At 36.5% G+C, this 26467-nt stretch overlaps 1 protein-coding gene across 4 annotated transcripts in view; it reads left to right on the forward strand.

The window, feature by feature from the left end:
• Nucleotides 1–24714, forward strand: part of LOC127622029 (diacylglycerol kinase zeta-like) — an 87383-nt gene extending 62669 nt beyond the window's left edge. For all 4 annotated transcript variants that reach the window (XM_052095937.1, XM_052096016.1, XM_052096097.1 and 1 more), the window contains 7 exons: nucleotides 2981–3037; nucleotides 11911–11945; nucleotides 15572–15624; nucleotides 16794–16914; nucleotides 17379–17415; nucleotides 17693–17792; nucleotides 21641–24714. In XM_052095937.1, the coding sequence (XP_051951897.1) occupies nucleotides 2981–3037; nucleotides 11911–11945; nucleotides 15572–15624; nucleotides 16794–16914; nucleotides 17379–17415; nucleotides 17693–17792; nucleotides 21641–21757 (520 nt within the window). In that variant the 3' untranslated portion in view covers nucleotides 21758–24714. The remainder of the gene's footprint in view (nucleotides 1–2980; nucleotides 3038–11910; nucleotides 11946–15571; nucleotides 15625–16793; nucleotides 16915–17378; nucleotides 17416–17692; nucleotides 17793–21640) is intronic.
• The last annotated feature ends 1753 nt before the right edge of the window (nucleotides 24715–26467 follow it).

The raw sequence follows: 26467 nt of genomic DNA on the forward strand, positions 1-26467 counted from the left end.
CTGGTAGATGGAGAGTACAGAAGACGTGGTGGTGCTCATGCAGGAAATGCGAGGTAATGCAAACAGAGGCTGAGAGTGTTTGCTGCCATGAATGGATGATTGGAATGACTGGATAGATGCACAAACGTCCATTTTAAGACTAATACAAATCTACAGTATAGCTAAAACAACTCACTTCTTTTCACCGTTCTCCTTTGCTGTAAACAGCGCACGCTTCCGCGTTCATCAATTCTCACCAGAGGTTATACTACACCTACGTCATATCGGAACTCGATTCTCTTGTGAACATGTGGACGGCCGTTACCGGAAGCCAGTGATTATAGTATATTATATAAAGTTATAAATATGGATATTTTTCTTACAAAAATGTATCTTCACTTCAGAAGGCCTTTATTAACCCCCTGGAGCAGTATGGATTACTTTTTTGATGGATGGATGTGCTTTTTTGGGCTTCAAAATGTAAAGTACCATTCACTCACGTAAAGCTTGGAAGAGTCAGGATATTTGTAATATTACTCTGATTGTGTTTGGCTGAAAGAAGAAAGTCATATACACCTAGGATGGCTTGAGGGTGAGTAAATTATGGGATCATTTTTCATTTTTAATTTAATTCATTTTTGGGTGAACTAACCCTTTAAACCGCACAAGACAGAAGGTTGAAGGAGACTAGTAAAGGGTGTCAGCACCAGCAATCTTTATATGAAACAACTACACGCTTCCAATACAGTGATGCTCCATGTGTGAGGGAGCCTCAGGGAGGACAGATAGACCTTATGAACGCATGCATCACCTTATTTTTATTAAATGTAAATTTTAATCTTTAATTTGTGTCACTGTTTCATGATTAAGTATATCGATATACAGAACATGTATGTTGAAGTGTAAGAGCATAAGTAGAAAAGCTGTCAAAGATGAGTTATAATGTTTAAAATAGATTAAATATACAGTATAGTGTTGTTAAGTATATTTGAGCACATTTATTTATTTATTTTGACAATAAAACTGCATCATTCTGTTATGTGATTTTTAAAGCGTGCAGAGTAAGTCAATCCATCTGGTATATTTAACAAGAGTAAAGACATTTGCAATCATGTTATGGTGTAATTTAACATCGAAGCTCAACAGGTATTAAATATCATCAATGAATGAATGAGTGTAGCTACATTTGGAAAGGAAAAAATATATATTTAGAGGCTAATTTCAGCAAATTATAAATTTGAGATGTCACATTAGTGCCAAAAACATTATTTATTGTTTTAATCAACTGAGAGTCATAAAAAATAAATAATCTGCCCTCCCATGAATTAGCCTCTGCATGTAGGCGCTTTGAACACTATAACTGGAAATGCCTTAGCCTCACTATGTAGATCACGGAAGCAGTTTTGCAAGTAGTCTATTTGATGTGATAGCTTGTTCACCGGCATGTGTGGCTCCCAATGATTTTTAGGTGTTAGCTTCATTAACATAATCACTGGCCAGGCAGAGGGAGACAGATCGCCCATTAGCACCTCTCAGTGGGAGGTGTTAATCACTTGACTGTCTGGACTCCCATCTGTGTTAATGCTTTGAACCACTGAAAATACACATCCTTACTTGAAATTATCACTGGCTGTAGGTAGGGTGGGAACATGCCACCATGGCAGTTACCAATGAGTGCAGTTCATGTATAAAGTGTTTTTTTGTCGGAGGATGGAAGCAATTTTTTTATGCAGTTAAAGCATATCATCTGAAAAGCGCTCGTTGAAGATGCATTTGGAGGAGAAGTTCATTACTGTTTGGAGTCAGCACGTTTGTTTGCATGACATATCTCATATGTCATATCATGATAGACCATTAAAAGAAAGAAAAAAAGTTGTTTGAGATCGCTGCCAAACTGAATGTACATGGTAAGGAACCGTTTAAATGTACAATAACAATTATGAATAGCCAGGTTGTAATAAAAATCTATACTACTGCTGCAGTGATAAGGCACAAAACAAAGTTAAAGGCAGTCATTACGTGTGACACGTTCCCTCCGTTTTTATTCTGTAAATGCTCACTGACTAGGAGGGCAAAATTAGAAACAAAAATCATGAAGTGTGACACCTCCCACCCAAGTGAAGTTGTGTTGAGTCTGCTAGTGTAGAGCCAGCTAAAGTCATCGTCAGTGCCACACATCTGAAGTTTGAATGCACCGTTTTCCATTTAGAATGTGAAATAAATTTGACCAACAATCGAGTTTTGAATTTGAATTTGACAACCTTAAACAGAACCGATTTCTGGAAACAGATAAAAATGTAACAAGCGGCTGTGGGTCTTCAAATGTTACAGTAGCTTTCACTGCACAGAAGACAATAGGGTTATCACTGCCTGACTGCTTTCTATTCAGAAACCACAATCACAGATCTCCCCCTTGTGTGAAATCTGCTCTGTAAAGCAGCGAGTGCTCTCCTGGGCTCACACTCTCTTGTGTGTTCCTTAATGACAGGCTCTTTGGAACCTATTAAGTTCTTTTAGGGGCAGTGATAGCTCAGATCTATAAAAAAAGGACATTTTGCTAAAAGAAACTGCAGTGTCAGTATAGATGTCTGTGTTGTGTTATGTAACTTTCGTATTGGTAATGAACCGGTAATCTCCTCCAGTGGGTTCGCAGCCACAACCCTGCCTGAAGAGAGGAATCATTGCTCTAGACCTGAGATAATAATATCACGGCTGTTTGTCATGGTGCAATGTGTCTGTTATATTACATCACATGCACATAGATGCTCTCTAAGGCTAAACCACAAAATGTCACAGAAACCAGTGTGACACCAGCCAATTCAAACACTCGGTTCTATTCAATCTGTTTATTTTGTCTCTTATCACTAATCACTTTTATGTTAAAATATTTTTTATTGTTTATGTTCATGTCTTCATCATTTCTTATGTTCCCATTCCCATTTGTTTTAAAATTTAATTTAGTCTTTTGTTGTTGTTGTTTATTTTTTTATTTTTTTTGAAGGGCTGGGGGTGTTCATCGCTCAAACACAACAGCAGCAGATTTCAAACCTACCAGCAGGTGAGACAAAGCTCTCCTCCACTTTGTTTCTGTATTACTCCCATCTCTGTACCTTTTACATGGTCTATTTTCAGAGCTGCTGTAGATGTTAGTGTTAGAAGTGTTCAAAGAGCAGCTCTGCTCTTTTTGTCCCAGAGGGTATTGTTACTGGGGGCCTGTTGCTCTTCCTATCATGGTCTATGAGTAAGTGTCATTGCTGCAATGAGCAAATTAACTCCAGCACAGCAGGACCACACCATATCTGCTGCTGAATATTATTTTTACTGGCCTTTTCTGTTTCTTATTAAGCCCAAGCTGTCTTTCCTGACACAACTTCAGAGTGTAGAACCAGAACAAGGACACACAAAGCACACTCAAACTGGCAATTATTTGCTCAAACATAGACAATAAGAGTATTATAAACCCTGGGCTGGTCTGGTCTTGTCTGGTCTAATTGAGTCTGTGCTGGCCCTGTCTTGTCAATTCTAGTTTGTTTGGCATGATTTGGTTCTTGTTCCGTCCATTTGTCTAGTGTGATGTCTGTCATCTCTGACTGCTGTTTGTTGGAGGACAATTTATTCCTGCAGAGAGATTCTGGACTGGTCTAGCATGGCTTAGACAGGCACAGAGACAGCCTAAAAACCTGTCTATTATATGAAGGGGTCTGCTCTTATGTACTGTGTCACTGTGTGGCAAGTTCAATTAACAGTTGCTCCACTTTTGGAGTTTCAGTGTAAAAATAATAATATTTAAAAAATATCTATTTCAGCACTGAATTTGCCTGCTTTAAAGGAATGTTCTGGGCTCAATACAAATTAAGCTCTATCAACAGAATTTGTGGCATAATGTTGATTACCACAAAATATTATTTGAACTCGTCACTCCTTTACTTTAAAAGCACAAATCTGGGTTACAGTAAGGCACTTACAATGGAAGTGAATGGGGGCTAATATGTAAATGCTAAAATACTCACCGTTTCAAAAGTATAGCTACAAGGCATAAACAGTGTGCATGCTAACATGGTTTTAGTGTGATAAAATCACTTACAGACCTTTCCTGTGTAAAGTTATAGACAATTTTACAACTTGTTGCCGTGACAACATAACACTGTAATCCCTAAATTGACTCTTAAAAACGATTATTATTATTTTTTAACAGAAGAATTAATGTAAGTCTTTTTATAAAATTATAGGCTTCACTTTTCTTCCTTTAATTGAGCTTAACTTGTATTGAACCCAGAACCTCCTTTAAAGCAGGAAAATTCAGCGCTGAAATAGAACTGCATCTAATTCAGTATTTTCCTTTCCACATAAAAATGCATCCTTTCTATGTACTATGAATAAGGCTCACTATAGATTCAGCTTTATTCATAAAACTGCCCACCACAATGAACACCGCATTGTTATTGCATGAGGAAAGCAGGCAGTTAACTGTATTTTATTCAAAATAGATATGAATATTTTCTATTGATCATGGAGGTAAAATCAAATAATAATTATATATTGATGAAATGTTGGAGAGCGTTATAATCTGACAAATATCCAGATGTGGGGTGTAGTCAAGTGAACTTTTGGTGAAAGAGATTCAGGTGTTCAGCAATTATTTTGTGGGCATGTTTACGCTGTCGCCTGACATGCATACAGTATATCATTTAGGGAATTGAATGCTAAACCAGTGCAGACAATGCATGCAAAGAAACAGTGCTTTTACCGGCTCTGATTCATTCTTCAAGAATGAATCTTCAACTCCTCTATTCCCTACATTGTATAGCTCATCCATACCTCAAATCAGGCTAACAAGTTTGATTAAACCATCAGCTTCTTGCCCAGGGACATTGATTGGATTTCTGTTGTTGTTTGATTTTGAATGGAAGCTGTAATTAATTAATGTGGGTTTTATGTCTTGTTTTCTGTCATACATAAATGAGGGATTTGTGTTGTCTTTTGAAATGGAATTAAAGCCCGACCCAGGAGACAATGAGACTGATTCACATCTGATACTCAAAATAAATAACAACGCAAGAGAGAGAGAGAGAATGCTATGCTAAGTAGACCATCTTTAATTGTCTGTAGCTGGTAAATTGGAGGGAACATAATGAACATATAAAGGTTATATTGATGAAGAGAAACAAAATGGAACAGATATGCAAGTACAGTGAGGGCAGTTTAATGGGACAGTGCAGCCTTCATTATCATGCTGAGATCCCAATGGTACCAATGCCTGATCGGTCCCTACAGAGCTGAACTTTGACCATTAAAATCTTCATAATTTGAAGTCTCCTCTAATGGTGTTGTATTCACAGCATGGACCATCACTCTCCGCATTAAGTTTTTGTTTTATAAAACTACTTTAAATCTCAGTAGTGATTAGAAAAGGATAATTGACCCAATGTCACATTTCTACACCTTACATAAATAAGCTAAATTACTAGCTATTACAACAACCCATTAAAGCTGCTGAGAGCAATTTTGTGTTGAGTGTGTGCATCTCTCTCTCTCTCTCTCTCTCTCTCTCTCTCTCTCTGTGTGTGTGCGTGTGCGTGTGTGTGTGTGTGTGTGCGTGTTTTTGTGATTTACGAGGACAAGTTTGTAAGTTACAAATTAGTAATTACAAGGGTATTATGCTATAAATGTGATTTATGAGGACAATTCTAGTGTCCCCATAATTCAAATCGCTTATAAATCATACTAAACAATGTTTTATTGAAAATGTAAAAATGCAGAAGGTTTTCTGTGAGGGTTAGGTTTAGAGGATAGAATCTATAGTTTGTACAGTATAAAAGTAATTATGTCTATGGAAAGTCCTCATAATGATAGGTAGACCAACATGTGTGTGTGTGTGTGTGTGTGTGTGTGTGTGTGTGTGTGTGTGTGTGTGTGTGTGTGTGTGTGTGTGTGTGAGCGTGTATTTATCACTTTGTGGGGACCAAATGTCCCCATAAGGATAGTAAAACCCGAAATGTTTGACCTTGTGGGGACATTTTGTCGGTCCCCATGAGGAAAACAGCTTATATATCATACTAAATTATGTTTTTTGAAAATGTAAAAATGCAGAAAGTTTTCTGTGAGGGTTAGGTTTAGGGGTAGGGTTAGGTTTAGGGGATAGAATATAAAGTTTGTACAGTATAAAAACCATTATGTCTATGGAAAGTCCCCATAAAACATGGAAACACAACAAGTGTGTGTGTGTGTGTGTGTGTGTGTGTGTGTGTGAGCTGATGAAAGTCAGTAATTACAGCTGCTGTCTGGGTTACATACCATGGAATGGTTCAGACGTGTTTCAGGCTGCATGATTGTGCAAAATTTCAGAATGAACGTTTCAATTCATGAGTTGGAATTTGAATTGAATTGGCCACGCAACACAGGAAGTTGAATTGGAAAGATAGGAATTGGAATTTACTGAATTACAATTCAAAGAAATTCAACCCAGTCACACTGGGATGACATACTGTTTAATTAGTCCAAGACATGTTTTGTGACAAATAATTACGTTATTTATTTATTTTATTTTTACCAAGTATGACTATATTTATTAACTTAGACATAATATTTTTCTCTGTAAAAATATATAAATAAATAAAATTAACATAGTCATCAAAAGATTTAGTTCTTGAGTATAGCACCAGAAATGGTCTAACACATTGTTTTCATTTAATGAATAATGGTTCAAAATGTACATTTATTGATTGCTTTGTAAATTAAGCAAATTAGTTAATTCCTGGAAATGAAGTGCTCTTCCACCTTGGTCAATAAAATGAAAATGTATTAAATATAGTGGAATAAATTAAAAACAAAATTCTACATGTGGCATTTTAAACATTATTATATTTATTATTGATTTTAATACTGAAAAGTTATGTGTTTGTAAAACGTAAAATGATATAGATTAATTCAACTTAAAAAGTAATGTAAACTTAATTTAAGTAAATTAACTGAACTTGATATGTCAAATTACCATGACTTTTACATATTACCCATTATTTTTTTACACATTACACATTTATATTTAGTTACTTTAAGAAGATGTATTAAACTCTGTCAACTTTGTCCTGTGACAATTGCTTCCTTTATTTACATGGTTTTAAATTGTTGAATATTCTTAGTATCTCATGCAGCTTTCTACAAACATATATTTCATGGAGAGCAATGTGTTCGCTGTCTTAAACCAACAATATCAAATTTTTACTTGTCAAATATAAAAATATAATAACATTTAAAGTATTTCAAAATGGCATGCATATACCTCGATACTTGGTACATAAAACACGACAAGGTTAACAATTAACATATTGATAATTTTATTAGAGAAACAAACTCATCCTGACATCAAAACAACCAATTACCTACCATGACAGCAAAATTAACTATATAAATAAACCATGCCAAAGGCAAAACAATGCAACCATAGTATTCATGCCCCAGTGCATGCTGGTTCAACTTAATCAAAGTATGTTGTAATTAAAAAGCTGCATTGAGATGCATTACTTGTGTTCCTGAAAGTTTCCAAACTGAAAAAAAAAGAAAAGAAAAAACTACAATAATCAAGAAAATCTTTCAATGTACAGTGTAATATTACTGGAAATATCCCATTTGTTATCCATATGATAATATATTTCATGTTAAACTGAAAAATGTTATGTATTATTAAAAATTTAAAGTTAAAGATAGTCATATGAATTTCTTTGTATTTCATCCAATTTTAATTCAACTTCCTTATGTTCAAATTTCAATTCTACATCATTTTTACTACCTCAATTCAAATTCAATCCAAGGCTGGGGGAATAAATCACTACCAGCCTTTTCTCCTGGCATGATGGTTAGTTGCTGTTGCCCTGATTTATGTTACAGTTATCAAGTTGATCTGATTGGGTACATATATGCTCTAGGGTTGGCCACTAATCGCAGGGTTGGCAGTTTGATTCCCGGCCCACATGACTCCACAAGTGTCCTTGGGCAAGACACTGAACCCCAAGTTGCTCCCAATGGCAGACTAGCGCCTTGTTTGGCAGCTCTGCCGTCATTGGTGTATGAGCGTGAGTGTTTGTGAGAGAATGGGACACAGTGTAAAGTACTTTGGTAACTGCTAAATTTAATAAAGGCGCTATATAAGTGCAGACCATTTACTATTAGTAATACAGAAAGGCCTGAGTGACATTATGGCATCTTCCCTCACCTTGCTCTGTAATGTGAGTCAGAGATGCCTGGTCTTTTGAGGGGTAGTAGGCTGTTTCTCAGCTAAATGGATATGGCTAAAGAAAAATATGGGTTTTTAGTACTTTAATAAGTGTAACTTATTGATGTGATCCTACTTGAGGTGGTCCAGAAATTGTATTTTATTTGAAATTGTGTTTTTCTCACCCCATTAAGATGATGTTACTGCGGTGCTGCTGTGAACTCGGGCAACATAGGCAAATATATAATCAGAAATGTCTCTACTGTGCATTACTCAGACATTTCCCATGGCTGACCCGAGGAAACGCATCAGGGTATTTGGAAATTATTGCTATGACAGAGATGGCTATATGGGAAGTTAAAGTATGATTGATAGAGATGGTTTTTGATAGCTGAGAGTTGCAGCTTGTGGTTTCAAGGGTTTGAAATCCACTTACCTGAGCAAACTGCATTAGCTTCGCAGTTGCGGTTCAGCAGGGAAGACATGCAGATATTACAGAAAATGTGCGTGTGTGTGTGTGTGTGTGTGTGTGCGTGAGCGTGTGCGTGTGCGTTTAGCCAAGACATGTCAGAGTCAGCCTAGATTTATGAGTCTGTGAACTGCTTTTAATTATAAGACACACTCAGATTCCTGAGTGAGTCATTTGTGACTGGCACTAGCTCTCACACACACACATAGATAAATCAGAATGGAACAATGTTGGTAGCATTGGCTCATGTGCTTGTGAACTCCTTTACCTTTCATTCGGTCTCTCTCTCTGTATTCATCTGAGCCAGTGTTTGAGGTGAAACAGGTTTGTTGTTCTTCAATTGATACGACCCCTCTGACTCTCTGGGAAAGGAGTGCACTTCATTATTATTTACCAAAAAATCCCTTACTGTTATCTTTGATATTAAACCGATACACCATTTATCTTTCCATAATTCCATGCTGTTTTGTAACTCATCGAGTAAAGTAAGAAGGCCTCTAAGAATGTCTTTGCATGTGTTTTTATATTTGGGATGTACCCCTTTTGCTTTGATGACAGCATACACTTGAGCTGGCATGGACTACAGTTGTTCCAGAGTGAAAACATTATTTTTAAATGCTGGTAACCAGTTAATAACCGGTTAATTTTGTTCTGATAATTTTTTTCATGATGCCAAAGACCAAAAGGTTTATCACAGTAAATTGTTTCTAGTTATTTTTATATTAACTAAATTATGATTAGTGGTGAATGACACAATTGTTGCCTGAAAAAAATTAGGCTTCTCTCGTTTTACTAGAACATAAGCATGCACTTCGATTCTGAAGGAAACCGCTAGTTGGAAAAAACATCCTGCCCGCAAAATGTGATGTTTAGTCCAAAAGCGGCCACTTAGTGTATGCATGCAGGAGAGAGAGAGAGAGATTTAGGCAGTTATATTGATTTTAGGTGGCCAAATGAATATTTTAAATATTTATGGGAAGAATTCCTTTAATGAAAAGACATTACTTTATATAGGCTTCTGTATACTAAGCCTGTTGTGATTTCTGTCCTGAAAATTCCGCCACAGTAAAAAAATGTAGCATTATTTATGTTATGTTTTTATTGTGAGATCTGGAAACACTGCAACTAACATCACCCACAATTAGCACAATGTACTGTAAAAAGAACAATATTAACAATTTTTTTAATTTAGTTCTAACTGGTTACCATTTGAAAAAGCGGCAGTGGAACGCTGGACCGGGGGAAAAAAAAAAAAAAAAACGGTTTTAGTCTCTGGTTTCAATGTAAACAAGGGAATCTGACCTTTCATATGAAAGGAACATGGTCAACCTAACATATTTGCTTATTTGATTAGTTACCTAAAAATTGTGCAGCATAATGTTTATCAATTTAAGTGGTTTATTTAACATTTTTCATAATCTTAAAACGTTCTGTTTATTTCGAGGTTTAAAGGTGCTCTCGGTTATTTTTTGAAGTATGTAAAAGTATGGCTTACACTGACAACTAATCTCTGGATGCTGCATCATTCAAACACAGTAGTTTTCAGTTACAGATGCCACTGTAGAAAGTCACTATGCATAGAAAAACCAGGATTAATTTAATTCACTAATTAAATTAAAAGAAAGTGCCCACAAACAGGGCAGCTACTGAATTACTATTAATTTATTTAGAAGTAAAAATGAGGAAAAATTTTAAATGAGGAAAAAAAACAAGAACACCCTTTAAATCATAATTTGAATCCCAGATTTTCAATATGGACTTTTGAACCCCACTGCCTCTCCTTGTACTGAGATTGCTGTTATTAGCAAATTTAAGAATCCAGGCCCCTGTACTCTTAGACACTCTTAGATACCCAGACACCTCTCTCTTATTGTCTCAGTCTTCCTAGTGTGGGACACACACTGATTTCTGTCAATATACTCCAGCTCTTTGTTCAAATATTCATCCTGGTGAGAGCGCACAGAAAATGCTCAAGTCAGATGGAGGTATGGCAGGGAAAGAAATAGAGAGGAGGTGTGGTGTCAGCAATGTCATGATCATGACACAGATTGTACAGACACAAAGGCAGCACTTACAATGCCATTAACTGAGTTTGGGCTTCGTCCTCATTCATTTCATGCTGTGAGAGAGTAATATCATAAAGCTCATTAGATGTATTATTATAAATTCATTACGTTCTATCTCTGAGCTCATTCATCTCTGAGATCATAAGAATAAATGTAGTATATTGTGATTGACAAAAAAATTTTTTAGCCAGAGATGCTGTGTTTATAATATAGTCAGGTTAACACTATACTGGCCAGGTATCCTGCCACAATTAATGAACAGTCATGAACATGATCAAAGTGTGTGTTACAGTAACTCAACTCTTTTGTTCTGAGACAAAGATCATTGGGAAATCCTGAACAATGGGGGGAAACAATTGGAGATCATGGATGTTAAGATGAATGGGTTTCAATTTGTGCATAAATAATTTTAGAATCAGAAACATACTGTGTTGAGGTCCTGCAGATTTATGTCTGATGGTTTGAAGTATTCACCGCGCTTCACTTTTTCCACATTTTGTTATGTTACAGCCTTATTCCAAAATGGATGAAATTAATTATTTACCTCAAAATTCTACAAACAATACCCCATAATGACAACATGAAAGTAGTTTGTTTGAAATCTTTGCAAATTTACTAAAAATAAAAAACGAAAAAAATCACATGTACATAAGTATTCACTGCCTTTGCCATGACACTCAAAATTGAGCTCAGGTGCATCCTGTTTCCACTGATCATCCTTGAGATGTTTCTACAACTTGATTGGAGTCCACCTGTGGTAAATTCATTGATTGGACCGGTTCCTTGGGAGGATAGAGTCACACGGGGTAACCTCCTCGTAGTCGCTATAATGTGGTTCGTACTCGGTGAGGCATGTGGTGAGTTTTGCATGGATGCCGCGGTGGATGACGTGATAAGATGCACGTGTTGACGGTCTCAGACGCGGAGGCAGATGGGATTCATCCTCCGCAACCTGGATTGAGGCGAATCACTATGCGACCACGAGGACATAGAGTGCATTGGGAATTGGGCATTCCAAATTGGGAGAAAAAAAAAACAATAGATATTATGACAAAGAGGAACATAAAGCTTCTGACTGTTTATTTTGTTTCTTAAACTATTAAAAGTATTCTCAAAATCACCAATAATAAATTAAAAGAGTGTTACGTGTGATATGTTTTTTACCCACTGTTTCACATCTCTTACAGGTTTGAAAAGAGCACCCAGAGCAATGCAAACTCCGGTAAGGAATTTAAGTAGTGCTCTTGTTTCACTTTCAGCTCTTCACAAGAATGAACACAGCAAGATCCTAATTTAAGTCTTTCTCCATGAAAGAGTGTTAAAGCTAATCTGAGTCCTAAGGTCCTGAGTCCTGGATGAGTCTCAGGTCTCTGATCCCTCTGTGAGTGGGAGATCAGGGCCACTGCATGTACAGGAGGAGCAGCAACTCTTAAGGGAAACCAAGTTCAGTAAATCAGTACTTTTCATAGAAGGTGGTAGCGGGGTGCTAAACGCTCCTTGGTTCCATTCTTTTTTCTTTTTAACAAACTGCTGTCTGTCAGAAGAGGGCATATGCAAAGGCTTCTGTGTTTTTCCACTCTCTAGGCGCTAGCAGGGGAGGAAGAGAGTTTCTAAGCATAAGATAGAGCAGGTTATCATCACTCACACTGATCCACATTCAAATTCAGCGCTAGCTCTAAAGCTTCCTGGCATGAGCAGAGAAGGAACGCATTTCCAAAACCTGATTTGGCCTTGAGCACGCTTACTCAAAACCAAAAAAAAATGCTCTTCAACTCCAGAGTGTAGCCGAGTTCTGAGAGAAGGATTGGAACGGGCATATCTTTAGACACAGGCGTAGATTTAGCATTGCAGTGCGCTCTGCATCGCATGTTAGCCCAGTATCCCAGCTGGGTGCTTTCATATTTTACCTCTCGAGGTTTATGAAGGAATGCACAAGATTGCTGGATTAGGAAGGAAAATCTACAAAGGGCATTGCAAAGCTTTGAACACAGATTTAGCATATTAAGACTGAACCTTCAGAGCCAGCACCAGCTAATGTGATTAACACCTGTAATTAAAATTGAATTTTTACTCCCTTTTTAACTGTCACCCCCAAAAGAATTTAATAAACAACATCTTCTTGTGTAACTCTGAATATGAATAACTGAATATTGAACAAACCTGCGTAAGAAATTTGTGCATGCAGGCAGTTTTTGAATAAAACTACTTTTAAATAGTTATAGGGTCATCAGTTTTCATAAGGGTATTGCAACTGCAGTGTTTGCTAATTGTCTGATTATTATTGATATCGCAACTTTACAAATGTTCATAAAATTGTCCCTTCTTAATTCCACCCCCCCTTGGCTACTTGCTCAGACAAGCTTTGCAGAAATTACAATAGGAATTTTGGCTAAACATTCTCATTGGCAGAATTTATAATATTCTTACGTGGGCTGGAATGAAGAGTGACATTTTAAAGCATATTTGTCATATTTATGTTTTGTAAATGAAATTGCTTAATTACACAGTAATTTGAATGAAAACTGTGAAAACTTAATCAGAATTGAGGTAAACAATTAACAGTCACTTGAAAAGAGAAAAGTGTCATTTGATAGCAATTTCACACCAGGTTACAGTGTCAGTAAACAGAACTGCTCATAACATCTCATAACACACTCAATATGGTGCCGTGAACTCTTTATTTACTATCACTTTTACTAAGACCCGAATCAGTACATAAATGAATTGATGAACGATGGAATGAAAGATGACAGTCTAATCCAAAGCATGTACTTCTCAACATTTATTTAAATATTTTCAGAAAAGAAAGAAAAAACACTGTGTATCCTCTAGGTACCTCATGTCACTATTACAACTGACAATAGTGACATGAGTTCCTCTTAAAACTACTCAAACAAACATTACTCACGTATACTCTCGTTGGAAAAAAATGCAAACGCTTGTTAGAGAAATGGTGGACGGCAACACACTGAAAACCCTAATAAGTTAATTGCACTCATTTGATTGAGTGAACTTGTTCCCTCAATTCAATTGTGTAATGGGGTCTCCCAAAACTGAGTATTTAAGTTCAGCTAATAGGGTTTTCAAGTAGATTGATCATAATTATTTAAGTTAAGTTAACTACATGCAAGCAGATTCAACTCAGATTTGAATTTAAATATTGTTGTTTATACTGTTGTACATTTTAATTTAATTGATTAAGTTTTAGATCAAACAACAGCACTGTTCAAATAAAGATGATAACTGATTCTAGGTCAGTTTTTAAATAATTATTTACAGAAATGCATATATGCACTTCAGCTGCACATACACAAAGAGAACTGAGATAGTGTGACCAGGGTCCAACTTGGCCAAAGAGACCCAGATCACCCTAATGGTGACATAACACCAAACAACTATTTGCAACAAAAGAGCTCAAACATCTATGAATTCTTAATAACAATTCTTTAAATTCCCCAATCTGTTCACTCTGACCGAGGAAACATAATTTGAGTTATGAGTCTAAAACTTGACATTTCAAGTAATACTTAAGACAACTTGATTTTTACAGTAATGACAACTTTAGGGTTTACAGTGCAGTTGCTTAGATATAATTGGTCAGAAAAGCTTTTAAGGTGGGGCTTAGTGAAGGGTCAAATCCACTTTTGTTTTTTATGCTAAAGGCATACCATGCATACACATTCATTGCACCACTTTGTCATTACAGTTAAGGAAAACTGAATTAAGTTATATGTATTCAATCAGTCAAAATAGTTTTCTCTAGTTTAATCCCTATACACACATGCAGCAGCAAAGTGACAAGATCTCATTAATTTTCAATGAGAGCACAGCAACTTGAGACCTCTGGCCTCCAGCGACATGAGAAAGTTGACAAAAGTTTAACTTTATGCAAATTAGTAATTTCAGAAGCGACAACCAATACTAGTGAATAGGGTGTCGGTGGAGATCAAGTCACCCATCTCCTGTGAGATACTGGAGTTGAGTGCAGGAAAGACAAGACAGATGAGAAATTTATTTGAGGAATTTCACTGTTCTGTATGATTTGCCTGTAACCACATACATAATAAGATAATGAAAATGATCCATGGAAAAGAAACTGTCAGCAGTGTGAGTGAGTTTGATTCATACATTGATAGGTCTTTCATCTTATTAATGATATGATGCATGAGCACTGATGTAGGTTATATGAAAACACTCTCCCTGAAGAATGTGCATTTTTATGGAAAAGAAAACAGATTCCTTGTCAAATTAGAATGATATCTTTGTTTTACTGGCAAAATGCCTCATCTGTGATGAGATTTTCAAGACATAGCCAGATGTGCAGTCCACCAGTAACATTAGAGCGACAGCAGTAGCAACGCCCAGGAGCGACTTCACAGTACAGAGACTAATGACTTCAAATGATAAAGTCGCTGCATGTGTGTACGGGGCTTAAGCTGTGAAATCAGCGAAAATGTAATAAATAATTTTTTAATTTTTAACTCTTTACAGTAAGGTTCTGTATGTTAACATAAGTCATGTATTAAGTATTGTGAAATAACGACGAACAAAGTCTTACAGCATATGTTATTCTTAATCAATGCTAGTTTATCAGAATACTATTATTCATTGTTTGATCATGTTAGATTGCATTAACTAATGTTAATGTGTACAACTTTTAATGGATAAAATATTTACGTATAAAGGAATTAACATTAGGCAATATAATAAATACTTTAAAAGTATTGTTTATTTTTAAGTTAATGATAACTATTGCGTTAACTACTGTACGAGTTAACAGTTACAACCTTATTGCAAACTGTTTCCAAAAACAGTGTATTTCATTTACTCTTTTGTTTGTTTGTTTAGCCATATCAGCAGACACTCTAATCGATTGTGTAAAGAAGAAGGACCATCAGAAGGTAAGAGCATTATTTGAATATATTAAACACAGCAACTTCTCATTTTCTTTTTCAAGATTTTATGGATTTTCATTTAGCTTGCGGCATAGGTTTTGTTTCTTAGCAAAACGCTAGCAAGAAATTTTCGACATCATTTGAGAGGGTAGCAAATACATGTCAGATGCTTTGTTTTAGCACAACTACAAACTGCAGTGATTTAGTATGCAAACAAATTGTGTGCTTTTAGTAAACGCTCACTCAGCCTAAAGGATATTTTGTCCTCTCCAACACAGCACTGACCTCACCATTAAATGTCAAGCATCTTGCAGAGCAGAGATAACCTTATAAATGATCCTGCATGTTCTCTTGACCTTTCACTCGTTCTTGGTTTCTATGGTGACCATACAGACATTTCTCTAGAATGATAATCTCCTACACCCAAAGCTCCAAGCCTGTTCCTAGATGTAATGAGAGAGGGGACATTTCACATATTAAGGATGTTTAGCATATTGCTATTGTTAGTAATGTACACAGCATCCTTTACCTGTCCCAGTGTGACTCAAAAATCATCTGCATTAAATGAAGCATCTTACAGTACCTTACAGCTGCACCATGGAACAACAAACGGTCAATGATGACATTTAAACTGACATGAAAGATGCAAAACTTAGAGATAGACTGGTGTGTCTGTAATAAGCAGATTATGGAACACAAATATTCCTCTGTATGGTGTGTAAGAGGTGTTTCCTATTTCCTCTCAATGCATTCTTCAACCTGAAACCTGGTGAATAAAAAAAACCTGTGTGATGATACAAGTGTGTCTAAACTCAGTGAACTTAGTGATAATGTCAGTCTTTGTTTTGATGCCAAATTCTGGTGAATGAAAGAATCCTGGTGAGTTGTTCACAGATTTTGGCCTTGAACACATTGAAGGGTCCTTAGTACTGGCACATTTGCTATCAGATTGTAGGAAAACTTGAGCTTTTCTCCTTACCTCAGCTGGGTCCATCGCTGGATTCTGTTTGAATAACTATGTGAAAATCACTGCTTTTCTTTGGGACTTCTTCAATAAATCATGAGAATACAGTGTGTCTTCTTGTAGTTATATTTTTGCGCTCTTTGGTTTTTCTGTTGTTTGGGAAGTATTTATATTGGTTCTTGTGTGTTTAACTGGCAGTTTTTCTCTGCAGTTGAAGGAGCTGCATAAGAAGGGGGCAGACCTGTGTGCGCAGGACTCTGTGGGCCGCACTCTACTGCACTACGCTGTGGAGGTGGGCAGCAAGGAGATCGTCAGATACATCATTGATAATGGTAAAGTGAACATATATACAATCTCTGAAGCATCTCTCAAACACTGATAGCGTAGGTTTGATGTCTTTGTGTAGTTTTACTGCCTTATGCCTCTTATGTTCTTTTAGTAGATATATCAATGTAGAAGCTGCTTGGAGTGTATTAGATATTTGAAGGTATAAAGTACAACACTCACAGTCAGAAGTCTCGCACAGTTTTTAAGTATAAGAAAAATACTGTACATGTGCATGATGTTCAGGTTTTTTTGTATATACATGCTTTTCTAATTTTTGTTTGCTGTGCTTGTGTTTTTATACTGTGTGTGAGTATTGGGAGGTGGGGGGTAGTGTAGCAGGTCATCTCTCTCTCCCACGCAAGCTTTTTACAGCTGTTCATTAAACATCACACCATGACCTCAGGGCACATGCTTTAGTGCAGTTGTGAAGTTTGATTTTTATGGGGAGTTTGTTTTCTTCTCTCTGCAGCACCCGTCGATATCCTGGATATAACAGAGAGAGAAAAGTGAGGACTTTTCTATCATTTTCAATGCACCTTCACACTGATGTCATGTGTTAATTTTATTGTTGATGGCAGTGCAAGTTCAAGCTTTTCTATTACGGTATTGTAATCAGGACTGGGTCACTCAAAAGCCCAAACTTTTTCTGAACTCACTGTATGTGTTTAATTTTTATCTCTACTGACAGACAGTCTGTTTATTCCTTGTCTTGTCATGTGTTTTTCTTCTCTCCCTTCTCACTTATATTCTGGTCTCTCTCTCCATGTTTGCTGTTTCTTTCAGCGGAGAGACAGTTTTGCACACAGCGGCCTCGTTGTGTCATAGGACCATCTGTCATTACCTGGTGGAGGCGGGAGCATCGCTCATGAAGACAGATTTACAGGTGAAATAGAGATGTATAGGAGACCATCCACATATTTGCACATGTTTGGGTGGTTAAAGTTTATAGAGGCTACCTTACTGGAACTATGGCCCCCTACAAATCTAAGAATCCTATGGCCCCATTTTACCTGGTATTAAGATTAAAGTGGTCCATTTGAAACGGAACAATGCTAAAGACAAGTGTAAACAGGGTCCAAAACATTTTGAGATTTGGTTATGTCTACCACATTCAGAGGTTGTCGAAAAACGCATGTGACCACATTGAGCTTGTTGTGAAAATGTTCTGCAGCGAAGTAACACCCACTCACCTGTCAATCAAAAGCTGCTCTAAAACAAGACTTAAGCTTTTTTGGTTAAGTGTGGTTTTGAACAGTTTGAAAAAATTCTGTTCTGCAGAAATACAGTCATGAAATCAGAGACCCTTTCCTTGAAATCCAAACTCAAGTGTTCAAAAGACATGCATATTACAACCAGGTGTAGACGGTGATGTGTCTCGCCTTTCCATTGGTGATCAGATTACCCAAAGCACTATTAAGTAATTTTTTTTATTAAATAAAATGCAGAAATCTTCCTTATTACCTGTCAGATACAGTATCATTGAAGTATGTGAAATAAAATATCACACCTGTCTCTGAAAAGATGTCTGCGGTCAGATTGTTTGTTCAGCCAAAAAGAACACTTCTGCCTGTCAGTCATTGTGTGCTTTCACAGGGCAGCCCATATTGTAATGAGGCTTCCGTAGGCGGGGATCAAACCCGGGTCTGCAGTGCTCAAATGTTAGGTGTTTTACCACATTCTTCCCCAAAAATATCATCTTTACTTGAAAAATAAAGTGAAGGACAAATAAACAAGGAAAGCTGAGCTTCCACAAACAGAGAAACAAAAATAGACACAAGGGTCAAAAGGGTATATTAAGGAAAACACTAGAGCTAGAGAACTGGTCACTGGAGGCACAGGGTACATAGGCTCAAGACTGAACACAAAGGCAGGGAACGAACAGACTTATAAAGACTTAGACACAGGTGAAGGGAATGAGGGTAAACGAGCAGAGAGTTGAAAAGGGTTAGGGGCATTGGTGCCATCTGCAGGAGTGGAGAGAACCGAGCTCAAGGTATAAGTGCCATCTGCAGGCCTGGAAGGAGCATGGCATGGAAGGATCAAGGAAAGAACCCACTGCTGGTCTGGAGGGGAACAGCAACCCAAAGAGGAGATCCTTTACACATATATGCGTGTGTAAGTTTCTTTATTATGTCCTGCTCCCACGAAACCCTCATTGTCAAATGTCAAAACACTCAGGGCAACCTCCTGCCCTCCATCTGCTCTAATACAAAGGTATTAAGTGTCTTTGGAGTGAGGGGTTTTGGACATGTCTTGTGGCTAATCAACAGCTATGTCTGGTGGAAGTTCCAGAATGGCTAAAATCGCTTACAGCAACTTTCATATCAGGTTTAAAGCGGGCCTATGGGTTGTACCTGAAAAAATAAAACAGATTGTCATATCTCTTAATGATATAGACATACACATCCTTTCATAAGTCAGAAGTTCATCCATTCTTTGTAAATGGTATGGGAATTTCAGACGAGATAATTGTGGTGAGCCCCAAATGCAGATTGATGCCAAACTGGCTCGCTGTCAATGTTTGTGGTTTTAGATCTATCTCATTTGGCTGTTCTCAACCGCTCCGTGAGTCAATGCTGACTAAGACCTTCACATGAAACAAGGAGCCGTTGTTCCCTCCACATCACCTCCACAGAGCCTGCAAAGACACTCAAGCTCTCCTGCAGCCCTTCTGATTGTGTACTACAAAATTACACACAGCTGTAGACACACTAGACTCTTAACTACTAACTCTCTTCAGAAGAAAAATCTATTTAAAAACCACTTTTTTGAAGAGATCTGTAAGTGAATGATTTCCTTTGAACAAAAATCTAATTTGTGACTATAACACATAGCACTACTCGGCTTTCTCTTTCTTTTCTTTTCTTTTCTTTTCTTTGTCTTTCTCTGTAGTTTTGCCCCTTTACATCACTGGGCATAAGTGTACTGTAAGATTCGACTCCATGCCTCACAGAAGTCGAACAGTCTTTAACCACCTCCCATATGTTAAATGTGTGAGACAGCGCTGATGTAGTCTCCTGTGTGAAATTGGGCGCTAGTCTGTCATTGTCAGTGCACACTAGTGCTGTTGAGGAAGACTAAATGTGTAAAGTCACCAGTCTGAGATCATACAAGGAGAGAGTGATTCTCTCTGTAGAGGATATCTGCCCATTTGTATCTTCCCTCCATTTTTGAGACTGACAGACACAATCGTAACATGGCCTGATTTAGCTGCACCATTTTTCTGGACTGTGCTCTGATCTGTTTAACAGCACTGCTGCATCTGCACTTTTCTACTTAACCCCCCCACTCATGCTCATGGAACCTCTGCTCTGTTTCATTCAATCCAGAATAATATAATATCATCCAGGATAGAGTGACTTCATTGCCCTGTGATAAAGCTTTGTTTTTACAGTCCATCCATCTATCCTTGCCTGTAGATAATAAACATTCTCACATTCCTTTTGATCTTGTTTTATTTTTCCCCATCCTTGAGACTTTGCTGGTTTTTGCTATAAAACAGTAGTTATTTTTATGCCTAACATGTCCTACAGGGTTCAGTCTCACTACCGAAAAATTTGCCCTCCTGTGTTACTCATCTCTCTCAGTTCATCATCACAAATATTGTCCATTGTGCAAGCTGCAGGACTCTGCTTTTGACAGGTTTCCAGAACTGGCTTTTGTCATGCTCTTCTGAAAGGCTGGAAATGCAGGGATGCTATACTACACTATAAGTTGCACAGGATGAAAAGGTGCTGGTGCTCAGTAATACTGTATTTTCCAGAAACAAAGGCAGCTTCATCAGTTTCACCATTCCAGCAACAATGAAAGCACCTGGCAGGCATTCTGTCTGCTCCAAACTCTGTCCGAGACCAGTCCAGACCTTTCTCTCAGACTCTATGCACAAGGCCTGCCTGCAATTAACAGCAATTACTGATGAGCAATGCTGGCACCAGCAGCATGAACAAAGAGAGGAGTTTTCAGAGAGAACATGTTTACCATTAGAGGCTCAGTCTGCTCTTTGATTTCCCTCCTCCATTGTTCATGAAGAATCTGTAGACTAACCCTAATTAAGGTCTGTGGGCAGCCATAAATGTTTTCTGTGTACTTTGCTCCAATTTGCAGAGCTTGGTCTTGCATTTGTATTTGTAGTTGTGATTGTAGACTATTTGTACTTTTGGTACTATTGTACTGTGGTCTGTAGGGGATGGTTACTTTATCACTACTAATCAAAGTCTATAAGTCTCATTAATGCAGAGAGTATAAGAGTCAAATGGAGTTCACAAATAAACAGATAAGATACAATAAGGTTGTGTTCTTTAGCATTAGTTAACGCAGTAGTTAACATCAATGAACTAATAACAATACTTTTACCGCATTTATTAATCTTGGTTAATTTCTACATATACTTATGTATACTAAAATTAGTATACATTAATTTTAGTTAATGCAAAATGAACTAACATGAACAAACTATGAACATTAGTATGTTGATAAATTAACACTTACCAATATTAACAAATGCTGTAAAAAATTGTTCATTGTTCATTTAAATTAATATGACCTTTTATAATATTTTAAAGTGTTTAATTAGAAATGGTCAACTTTAACCTCTCAAGTATTTTACATGAATTCTGACCATCAATCATATATGACTATCTAGATTTTAGATGTTATTTATTTACTTTTCTTATTTAATTCAGTACAGTCATATTTTGTCTTTGTAGTTTCAACTCAACTCTTCATTTCCAGGGTGATACTCCAAAGCATCGTGCCGAGAAAGCGAAGGATGCAGATCTTGCGGCATATCTGGGAAACCGTCAGCACTACCAAATGATCCAGCGTGAGGACCAGGAGACTGCAGTCTGACCTCTGATCTCTCACCCATCACCACAGCTGGTGTCTTTATCTTGTGCCAAAACAACAGTAACCAAAAAAAATTTATTGATAAACCCATAGCAGCCTGTCTGAACTGCAGAAGGTGTTGATACATTTCCAGAGAGGGGAAATGGTCTCTAGCTATGAGCATCATTCTCTGAATGACCTGTCGGACTTAATGTTTTTAATTTTATTGCACTGCCAAAACATCTTAGTGTTTGTATGTATGTAACAAGATGCATTTCCCTGCTTGTTAATGCATTCATAGAGTTAATTGCTTTTCTAGATTGACAATGCTGAATGTTAGATAATTGAAAATGAGGGTTTCGAAAATGCAAGGGCTGAATGCTAACCTGTGGGTTAGGGCATTCCTCCACTGTCTGTAAGTTTAGCCCAAGCAGTCACTGTAGCCCTGGCAGGTTTACTATTGCTCTTTTATGGCTTTGTTCAAATACGTTTGACTAGTTAGTGGTCCAGAACATGTCTGTGGGTCACCTTCTTGGTGTTTAACCTGAAACAACATTTCAATTAGCTGACAATTTTGTAATTGGTGTATGGCCATTAATGATATTATATTTAGAAAATTTAACTATTTAGATATTTTTCAGGTGTGTGTTGTTGAAAGCATTTTGCATTTTCATAGATTCCTGTGCTGTTTCAAATAAGAACATTTGGTACTGTAAATGTATGTGAGTAGCTTTCTGTTCAAGAGGCATTTGCACTGTAGCTTTGATTGCCTTTACTCTCTACTCTGGATTTATAATTTAATTACTAAACTATAGCTACTTTCCTACCATCATTTTAAGTAAATAGATGTTTATATGGTTTGTAGCTATAGCAGATGTGTTGTCATGTTTGTATTATAAAACTGTAAATTCGATTTTTGTTCATTGGAGATCAGAACAGAATTCTCTCTCCTTTGATGATTCAGCTAATTGTTAAAGTCTTTGTGAGTTAGTTTATTATAGTTTTTTTATTGCTGGTATCTTAATGCAGATTTAAGATTTTAGGATACTATTTATTTAAAAAAAAAATTGTTATCTATTAAAATTAATTTGGCCTTGAACGTACACATATTTAATAATATAATAACATATTTCAATTATTTGCATCACAGAGTGAAATTCTTATTTGTCCAGAAACTTTTGTTACTTTAATGATGTGACATTGATTGGACAGTTCTTTACAATAAATGTCATTATGTGTATGCGGATTCAATACACTGCATATGCTAATGGAAGTACCACCCTTCATTAACTGTACACTGTCAGAAATGCATCTTCATAACTCAGTTATGCTTTCTTTGGAAATACAATTTGAGTGTTTAAACATCTATCCATCCAACACCCTCACCCTGACAGCTGTATGACAGGAGCCCTGATGAATGACATCATAATGCCATGAACACTCAATCACTGAACTATCTCTTACAATAAAGATACGTGATATGTCTTAATGATCATAGTCTAAATTCTGAAAGGATTTTAGGACCATTTTTCACTTTTTAAGAAAGGAAAATCAGGATTGTTATTCCAATAATCTGTGTAATTGGTACATAAAATGTGCTGAAGAATTCCTTTTTATCATTTTATATTATTCCTGCAAAGACTATTCCAGCATAAAGGCTGGTTGTCCAATGTATAAAATAGGACGAAGAGCATGTCTTAGTTTTGAGAATTGTGGCTTAGAGTGAAAATGCTGTTTTACATAATTTAGGCATACATGTGTCTGCAGTCTCCTACTGTATCTCCACAGATGCATTCGGGAAGAATTAGACTAGCAGACTTACTAAACCTTTAACAGTGATCTTCAAGCCAATAGCAGTTTCCATACAATAATGCCAGCTTTATTCTTTTGTGCTGGCATTTTGATCATTTCATTTTACCATATGAGATAAACAGCTTTAAGGATCTTTGTCTCACACTCTCTCAGAGTGATTGGCGGATTAGGAGGCAATTTTGTTTTGAGGCTTTCCATTGCTCTATAATTATCAGAATCCTAAAACTAGAATTTGTCAGACTATTAGGCAGGACAGATAACGTAGCTTTACTCCAAATATAAACACTGAGAGGATCCTTTCTCTTATACTGTGAGTGCTGTCACAAATGTTAGTCACCGAAAGCAGATTTTATTGAGTGTGTTCTTTAATGCATCTAATTGATTTGGACATTTTGTACAAAGATAATTTATTACTATTTATTGAGTCCTTAAAAATTAAACAGCCTTAAATTTCTCCAATAATTACAAGTGTTTATATGTCTACTGTATAATTAAAACCAATTTAATTAAGTGCTCATTAAGTTGATGAATGCATGTCAGAATAATTAGCTATATGGCTTGTTGACTGACAAGGCAATGTTTAGTTCTTAGGTTACTGCAATGTTACTTCATTAAATCTTTCAGTGAAAGCAATCCACAGCTATTAACTCAGTGATGTGGATGTTTATATTACCAGTTGTTATTTACTACTTCCGTGGACTTGCATTTAGCATATCATTATAATACCTCTAAGGGCGAGTGTGGTCTATTTGCATATGCCCCCGCGTAAGTAAATGGACTGTGCAAAGTGTTATTTATACTTTCTTTGAGACTTTATCACCCTTTATATGTTTTTATTTTTTGTTGTTTGTCCAGCTACACAGTTTCAAGGAGGTTGTAGCCTATGTGGTGGTTACTACTTCATTGAACTTCAGTCTCCTCTACTGTGATATCTCTTCAGTCTTCTGCTATGATGAAGTTCATTTTTGTCCAGCCAACAGATCATGAGTATAAATCCAATACCATTGCCAAATTGTCCACAAGCACAACTTTTGTGTGTGTGTGTGTGTGTGTGTGTGTGTGTGTGTGTGTGTGTGTGCACGCGATTGCATTTCCCTGATACCCCTGCCATTGTACTTTATCTAGTGGAGACACTATATAAGTATTTTCCATTTTCATTATCTCATACATCAACATTTTCAATATGTACTCCATTTTGTAATTTTAATTTCTTAAGAGGTAAGATTTTCCATGAAATTTCACGTTTCTCCATTCTTTAATGGTCTCCTTTCACTTTCAAAGGGCAAAACAATTAAATATGTATGTATTTTGAATTTCTAAATGTGTTTTTATTGCTGTGAATTTTCTCACTCAATCAAGCTCTTAAGCCTTTAGTTATCATTTGAGATGCATGAAAGCAGGATTGAGTGGCATCTGTCATTGATTTGCAGGGGAAAATAATCTGACATTGGCACTAATTTGTGTCGAGTTATTGTATTGTTTTGAGTTGCAGTGCAATTCAAAGCTAGAATTTATTAAGAGGTTTTGATGAGTAGAAATCAGAAAGCATGTATTCCAGTGCAATATACTCATTTGGTTTTATGAAGTGTTTTATGAATTTTTTTGTTCTGTAATACAATGGAGCCCTTGCATAATACAGTACAAAAGTGTAATGTAAGTCAATATTTATCTCTTTGTTAGCTTTAATTAACGTATTTTGTTATTGTCTGGTTCATAACATAATAAAGCATACTGAATATTTCTTTCAACAGCCAGATCAATTGTTACTGAAAACTCAAGGATATCTTGAGAGACTGGAAACCGTGGATAGTATTTATGTCTTTGTCCATTATCTAGCAATGCCTATAAAGAATCATCTCCAATTAAAATAATTTTGTGGCTTATTCTGAAGAACACCAGGAGTTGTCAGTAGTAGGATACAAGTCAGTATTGTGTTCTGTTCTGGGTATTTTTGGAATAGCCTATACAATTCCAACATCTGGAAATAGTTTGTTTTCGGCTCATTAACATGTTTTTTTCAGTGTAGGTTTCTTCTTTTTTTTTTGAAGAATTGTTTCTCTTATATTGTTCTAACACATAGCTACACACTCAATTTCTCAAGCTATATGCACCATAATATCATTGGATTTGATATCTTTACAGTGCAGACAATGAAAGTAACTATCCTATCAGACAGTCATTAGTTCTGATACAGTGACGTGCACAGAACCGGGGCAGCAGCGGTGCGAAGTGCCCTTTAGGTCATCCAGAAAAAGGATATGCATTTTAATAATTAAATTAAAATAGTTCAATAAAACAAAATTTAAATCTTGTCATAGTCTCACAATAACAGTAATAATGTGTTATTATGATATTTTTATGTAAATCGTGGGCATTTTGAGTGGTATCCCCTCCCGGAGCAGTGCCCTTCAAGGAAGCAAAAATGCAGTGTTGAATTCGCCCAGGAACATCGAAGTGATGTCGACCCGCAGACAGGTCAGATAAAAAGTCCACACCATGTGTTGAGTTGTAAGTTCATGAAAAGAATAATACTCGATTGCTACCACATTTCCGACATCGTTTAGGCCTACCACGGTGTAAATAGATGTATTAGTTATAATAGGAGGTGTCGTGTTACTTTCAGTGATATTAATTAAATTAGTCATTTATAGAATATTGACATGAACTGAACGAGCTGTCAGATCCAGCCATAGCCAGTTTGGTTTTGTTGAAACTAATAAGCCATTACACTAATCACTTTAAGAAACATACCATTAGGCTACCACAGTACCGCAGCTCCCTATATGCATATTGCATATCTGCATAGGGCACCAACTCCTTAAGGGACTGGTACTTTAAAAAATACCATTGTTTTACTATGACACATGTCAAAAACATGGGATTATCACAGACCATGTCTAAAAATATAAGTGTATTACCATG

This window comes from Xyrauchen texanus, chromosome 1 (assembly GCF_025860055.1).
Source record: "Xyrauchen texanus isolate HMW12.3.18 chromosome 1, RBS_HiC_50CHRs, whole genome shotgun sequence".
NCBI lineage: Eukaryota > Metazoa > Chordata > Actinopteri > Cypriniformes > Catostomidae > Xyrauchen > Xyrauchen texanus.